The 7,220-nt window shown below is 40.3% G+C and overlaps 1 protein-coding gene across 1 annotated transcript in view; it reads left to right on the top strand.

The window, feature by feature from the left end:
* The first annotated feature begins 2,312 nt into the window (after positions 1 to 2,312).
* Positions 2,313 to 7,220, top strand: part of RIPK2 (receptor-interacting serine-threonine kinase 2) — a 15,228-nt gene continuing 10,320 nt past the window's right edge. Inside the window, exons 1-3 of the mRNA XM_009082141.1 lie at positions 2,313 to 2,462; positions 3,595 to 3,750; positions 5,658 to 5,815. Coding sequence (XP_009080389.1) covers positions 2,427 to 2,462; positions 3,595 to 3,750; positions 5,658 to 5,815 — 350 coding nt within the window. The 5' untranslated portion in view covers positions 2,313 to 2,426. The remainder of the gene's footprint in view (positions 2,463 to 3,594; positions 3,751 to 5,657; positions 5,816 to 7,220) is intronic.

The following is a 7,220-nucleotide window of genomic DNA, read 5'->3' as shown; positions in this document are numbered from 1 at the left end:
GCGGGGGGCGAGGGGCGAGCTGAACTCGCCGTCCCTGAGCGGCAGAAGGGTCCCGCCCGCCCAGAAGAGGTCGAAGTGCCGCGGCAGAGTCGCCCGCGTGGGTGTCTCGGTCGGTGGATCAGGGTCCGCGTGTTGCGTGTTTTGGCAGGCAGCGCCGCTCTGAATCCGCGGGGAAGGGGCATCCCGGGGGGAGTAGAGCAGCTTGAGGCAGGACAAAGTACGTGCCAGCCTCGGAGCTTCCTCTCTTTCGGTTATTGGAAACGGGTGGTTTCGGTGTCAGTCTGAGACGCTGAGCATGTTACCTGCTTTGGAGGTTTTTTTCCTTCTGCACTGATTCCTCCTCAAGGTGGGATTGTCACAGTTCGTCTGCGTTCTGGGGCTGTTGGTCGCTAACCGTTTTGCCCAGGTATCGGCAGGATGTTACAATGCAGTGATTTGTATAGATTTGTTTACACACAGAGAGAAAGATAGTATAGGGAATGTATTTCTGTGTCTGCTGGAGGCTGCTTCTAGCTCCTAGAAACTTCTCCAAGACAGTGCACAATTATTTTTCTTTTACTGAGATCTCAGAGTACTGGGAGGAGCTGATTTTAAAGAATAGGCTTACAAGCCCCCAAGCACAGCTGCTAGTTGCCGTGTGGCACTTGTGTTCCCCATTTCCCAAGGGGCAGTGTGTTTATCACAGGAGCTGTCATTCCGTGTCAGGGTGCAGTAGGTTGTAATTTTTCATCCATCTCTGTCTTGTTCACTCCCTATAGTGACAATTTTTTATCATATCAATGCAAGTTTGCCTCTTCTTAGGTTGTTTGAAGCCTCCCTTATTGTAAACCTGCCTCTTGAGTCTTATCTCGATTTCTTCAAGCTTTATTGCTGCAGGTCTCTTTGATCTAGTATTAGGCCTTTAGGCAGGATAGCTTCAATCTAAAAAGCTTCTAGTCTTATGACCAAATATACTACAATATAAGTTGTTTTAAGCTCTTTCACCTCTTATCATCCAGGTGTGTATACACAGGCTTTAGCTCAGAAATCTTGCCAGAAATGGAATCTCAGTTGTGTTGTGTTCTCTGATAATTGGAGTGGGGGTTTTTGTGGTGGCGTGCTGGTTTGTTTTTTTTTTTTTAAATATTGATGTCTGCTTAAATCCCTGCTAATCAGAAATGCAATGTTTATCCTCAGAATTCAGCTGGGAGAAAATAAATACTACTTTTACCCTTACAAGAATTTCGATTAGTGTGATATCTAACCTGTGAAATTAGGATGAAAAGGGCAAGTGAGGTAATCAGAATAACTCAGTCACCTACCATATATCATGCAAAGGCTGGAAATGCTGTCAGAAGACTGAACACTGTAGGAAATCTGTTATGCACAAGTCTCTTCAGCAAGTGATTTGTTGGTGGTACAGTAGGCAGTATAAAATGCCAGCCTGTAAGTTGTCAAGAAAAGGGAAGAGGTCATAGTGCAGTTAATTCCCCAAACAGGAAGCCTGTGCTGTGCTTCCCAGAATATGGTCTGTGATCAGCCAAAGGGCAAAGCCAGTTGGGAAGCTTTTGTGGGCTTCTACTCATTTAGGCATTACTCAGTGCCCTTCTGGTATGGAGCAGAAAAGGTGATACAGGAATAGACCTTGGTATGTTGCAATTTATTTCCCAGCTACAGCTGAATCGCATGCAAATGTGCCTCATTGCCTGGGAAAACCCCTAGCTGCCTCAAACCTAGTCTTTTCTGGAGAGAAGGAGGAAGGGATGGAATTGTGTCTTTTGTCCCATGCTTTTCTCAAAGGCTGCCTTTTTAATTGTCTAATTTCCTAGAGTTTCCTATAATACGAATGTAAGTCTTTTTCCATCATATAGGTAAGGACCTTAATTTCACATCCATCTAAATTCAAAGTTTTCCTGTTGTGAAAGCAGGAAGCTTTAGTTTTCCAGGTTTCCTCTTTTCCCCATATACCCTCATGGCCTTTTTTTTTCCTTTGTGAGGGCTAGATCCACACCAATGGGTGCGGGCTGCTGTGAGCTCTTCAGGGTGTGCCCTGAGTCTGAGGGATACGAGCCAGCTCTCACCCAGGAGCTGTGTAGCACATTATCACCACATTGTGCTGAACAAACCGTGGTGGGCATAGCCCTGGTTTTCATGCAGCTGTGCCCCAGCACAGCCATATTACTTCTGAATCAGACCAGCTCACATCCAAAGGGTCAGTCTTAAATGGTATATAACTGGCAGAGAGAATATAGTGAACCCAAGGTTTACTTTGAGTTTCCTAGTATTGGTGTGGTAATGTTTTTTGTTTGTTTGCTTGTTTTCTTTTAAGTGATAGAGACCACCTCCTGAAAGAAGCCGAGATATTGCACAAAGCCAGGTTTAGTTACATTCTGCCAATTTTGGGAATTTGCAACGAGCCTGAATTTCTGGGGATAGTGACTGAATACATGACAAATGGGTCATTAAACCAGCTATTACATGGGGTAAGTCTGCTTACAGTCTTTAAATATGATACCTGGCTCCCTCAAATAGATTATGATTTGTATACTTAATTATTATAGTAAAGTGTATTTTTAATAATTCACATTAAAAGACACTCATTATCACAAGTAGTTTTTGGTGCTCAGATAGAATTTCTGTATGTCGGAAAGACAACCAAACTCAGCAGACTTAAGTTTTATTAGACTTTTTCTTTTAGTGTCGTGACCTATAAATAGCCTTATGTTGAATTATTATACAGTCACTTTAAAAATCTTTGTTCTGTAATTAGATGCTGAAATGCTTGCTTCAGCCTGGATTTCAGAATTATTGCCACTATAAATACTGAAGGGTTTTCCTGAATTTGCATATTTCTGAAAAATAAATTGAGTATTTTGACTTTAGTTTATAAAAGCCAAATATTGCTAGTCTAAGCAAATAAGGATATTTCTACCAGGTCTTACTCTAAGTTCTCCTGTGCTGAAATCTCAGCTGCTTCCATTAGCAACATCTGTTGCTACTGTAACGCTACTGCAGTTATGTCTCAACAGCACTGCAGTCTCTTTTGCACCTTTAATCAATACATATTTTGTTCCTTAGAGTGCTCATCCATGTGTTGTTCATGAAGGCATTAGTGTCAATATAACTTTTCAGATTTCAGTTGAGTTTTACTGCCTTTTTCTTGATGTGTTAGTATTTATAAAGGAGGTGTTTTGTGCTTAGTTTCAGCACAGCTTTTTTTTTCCCAATGTCAGTCGAAGATATGATTCTTGCCTTCCTTTGTGTAGTATCCATAATCTGTGGGTTGCAAGTTTCATGCAGAAGTTCATCTGTAATTCATAGTTCCATATATATAAGTACTGTAGTAAATGTTCTACATCACGTATAGCAGCCATGAACTATTATGTGAATGCTAGGGAATGGAAACATAACACTGCATGATTAATATGTATATATTTGTTTTAGCAGCTAACTAGTCCTAATGCTCAATTACAATTTTTAAGGAGTTCATGTAATGTATGTTTGAAAAGATGACTGGTTGCCCAAGTCACATCCTTCTATAAAATAAGTCTTTGTGCTGTGCTGTTAGATTAGAATGGAGGATTTTATGCTGGTTTTATGGTTTTATCTTGACAGAAAGATGTATATCCTGACATTCCCTGGTGCCTGAGATTCCGTATTCTTTATGAAATTGCTTTGGGAGTAAACTATTTGCACAACATGAATCCTCCATTGCTGCACCATGACTTAAAAACCCAGAACATTTTGCTGGATGATGAGTTTCATGTCAAGGTAGAGTTATTTCTTATGTTCGTCAGGATTCAGAATGAGTGAAAGTGTTTTAATTACTGAAGAGGAGGAAGAATGAAGTTGTGGTTGTACAAAGAGGATGTTACTGTGTGCCAGATGTTTTCTTCTATCCTTGCAGACAGAACTTCTGAGATTTTCGTTTGAAAACTCTTATGCTGCTCAAGTGTGGATTTTATCTATCTCACCAGAAAGACAGAATTTGGGCTGTTTCTGCTATAGCAGTAGCTGATAGTCAATAGTAGTGATGCTCTTGTATATCAGCCTTCCAAGGGTAGCTACATCTGGCTCTTTCTGAGAAGAAAATAGTGTTCCTGTCTGAGGTGCTCAGAGAAGTTACTTATGCAGGACAGTACATCAAATTCAAATGTTAATACCCCCATTTGGTATATATACTATACCAGCCAAGTAAATGGAAATAAGAGATATTTTTCGCAGAATTTATACTTGAATGGTGAATGTTTTGGTTGTTACCATGAGATGAATCTTTTGAGCCAAGATCAAAGATCCAGTGCTGATTTCTGCTTTTTCCACTGCACAGAAGTTTTTCTTGGCAGCAAAGTGCCTCACGTGGCTCTGTCTCCACTCACACCCTCAGCAGGTCATACCTCCTCCCACTTAGTTGTGCTGGTACTGCCATCTCTCGAGATTCCTGATAAACCTGATCAGGGAACTGGTCCAAGTAATTTTTTTATCCACTCTTTTTTTAATCCTTGACAGCATTGGTGTGATCTGGTGCTCTGCCTGATCGCTTCTAAATAGTTGCTTTGCTGGAGCAATTGCATACCTGCCCTGCCTCCTGCAAGGAGTGTCCTTAGGGTTTTAGTGAAGCAAGATTCTCTAAATTAGGACAGCTGGCAGGAAATGCAGGGGAGATTATTGTGCATGCCAAATAGAGGTACTGCATATGCATAAAAGTAACACTACTCATAGAGTGCTTCTGGCTGTCCCATAGCTACTGAATGAGCAAGAATGAAGACCAGTTACACTGAGGAAGGCTTGATAGAGTGAATTGTAGAGAAAAAAAATTACTTTTCATTGTGGATTTTGACTGTATGCTCTTCAGAGAGCTTGTTTCTGTTACCTGAGTTGCCACAGTGCTTGCACAAGCATCTTTGTTGAAAATGTTCTTGCTCTTATGCAGATGCCAGAAGAATGCAGAGCTGGTAGCTAGAGGCTTATCTCTGCAGCTCAGCCAGCAAGTGTATTCTACTGGCTGTTTGTCTATCAGCCAATAACCTAGTCTTGACATCTTGACTTCTGGATGTCTGAGGATGTAAACTGAAGTAAATTGATTCTTTATGTACATGTACTGTAACCTGTAGGAAGGAACAAGGCCCAAGAATGCACAGTGAAGAAAATATTCAGCAGTTTTTTGCAGCACAGAATTTCAGAATATCAAATTTATTAATTTGGGGTTAATAGTTCATCATTTTGGGAGTGTGGTGAAGTGCCCTAAAATTTTTCTGTGAGAGGAATTACCTTGGGATATTGGCAAGCTAAGTTATGTAGAGCTATTACAATTTATACTAAGCTTGTGCTTTCTTCACAACCAGGGAACTAGAAGTAATCAATGGGGGTTTTATTTGCATTTTTTAACCCAAGAAAGTGATTTTCTTCATATGGGACAGATTCTCCATCCATAGAGTATATGAGTCCTTCCTTAAAAAACAGAATAGGGCAGTGCTATAGAGAGAGCATGAGTCATGAGCTGGGAGTGCTTCCTGAACTGGAGCTGATGTTTCCTGTTGCTAGGACAACCACATATTTTTGTAGGTCAAGTTAAGGACTTTGGTTGTCCCTTTCTTCAGGACATATTTCAGGAATTTCTAACAACTGTCAGCAGATAAATCTAGTTTCTCTTCTCAGAACAACTGGTTTGTGCTTTCCAGATTGCAGACTTTGGCATGTCCAAATGGCGTGTCATATCCATGTCCCAATCACGAAGTGAATCCTCTTTGCCAGAAGGAGGGACCATTATCTACATGCCACCTGAAGATTACAACCCCAGTCAGAAAACCCGGGCAAGCGTGAAACATGATATCTACAGGTAACTCATGTTGTTCTCAAGTGAGCTTTGCAATTGGAATTCATATGTGATTTACTGAACTTGGATTTTAACACATTCTCAGCAATTTTATTATTTTCAGTAGTAGTAGTATCATAGGTGTATAGGCAAAATGAGTTGGGAAATAAAGAATTGAGTGATATCTGGATTTATTGATTAATTTCTTTACACTGTCAGAGGTGTAATGCTCCAGAAATTAAGCTGAAACTACAGAAACAGAGGATATTGATTTCTATAAATGAGTGTACATACACAGACAGTGTAGGGGGAAAAAAAGCCTGTTCACACCATTGACTCAATGCGCATACCCTTACAATTTGTGCAGATCAATTAGCATAATTTTGCAGAATGTACTCGGGAAAGAACAAAACATACTTTTGGAGAGGGGATAGGAAAAAACAGGGTAGTGGGCCTCTAGGAGGCATTTAGAGGGGTTTCTTTAAGGACTAACTTAATAAAAGTTTGGGTAGATTTTTGTCAGTCAGTTCTGAGTAGAAGAATGGTAATGACCCATATCACAGAACACGATTGCTCTGAGGATATTAGAGTTACAGTTAGGTAGTCTAAAATGGCTAAGATCACTTGAACAGTTTTGGAGGGAGTTGCCATACGTACATGGAGATTGAAGAGGCATGAAGAGAGACCTGTCACCATGATTAAGTCCCATCTCTCTGCTGCAGTCTACAGCCTTTACCCTGAGCGATCTCTGACAGGGTTGTGTCTTGGTGAGAGATTACTTGATCTCAGAGGATCTTACTGACTTAGAGGAAGACCACTGTTTCTTTTAATTATCTCTTACTGTTAAGGGGCACATGAAGTTCCTTGACATTCCTGTCATTTTAGTTTTGGAATTACTAGATTTATTCCTCACACGAAATTCCTGTTCTTAAATAGGAAAGTCAGATTTAGGTTTTTTACATTATTTTATTTTTTTAATAAATTCATTGATTTATTATTAATGAATTCAGTGCTTAATTTAAATGAAATCATCTAAACTTGTTTAAATTCCAGAGTTGTTTAAAGTGACTGTTTTTTGTATATCCTGATAACTGAAGAGAGTCACTAGCCTACTAAAGATGCAGCAAGTTTGCATTCACTGATCTGTTTCCTATCCATGTTGATGTGAATGGTGGGAGCTCCTACCAAACCCTAACAGAATGGTAAAAAATGTCACTGGTTTGAGTAATCAGATGTGTGTCAGTCTCCTAGTGGTAGTTCAGGGTTGTCTTCCCAGAAGTCTGTTCTGAAAAGTGAATGCTCTGTGTGACATTTCTCCCTGTAGAGAAGATTGCATATGTTGAAAGCATGTGTATATGGGGGCAAGCTGGAGTGTGCTTCTCGAGTGTAAGTCCATATCTTACCACACCATATCCAACTGTGTTGGGAT

The sequence above is a fragment of the Acanthisitta chloris genome, unplaced genomic scaffold (assembly GCF_000695815.1).
Source record: "Acanthisitta chloris isolate BGI_N310 unplaced genomic scaffold, ASM69581v1 scaffold23609, whole genome shotgun sequence".
Taxonomy (NCBI): Eukaryota; Metazoa; Chordata; class Aves; order Passeriformes; family Acanthisittidae; genus Acanthisitta; species Acanthisitta chloris.
The sequence above is the reverse complement of the archived record's forward strand: the minus strand, read 5'-3'. Positions and strand labels throughout refer to the sequence as shown.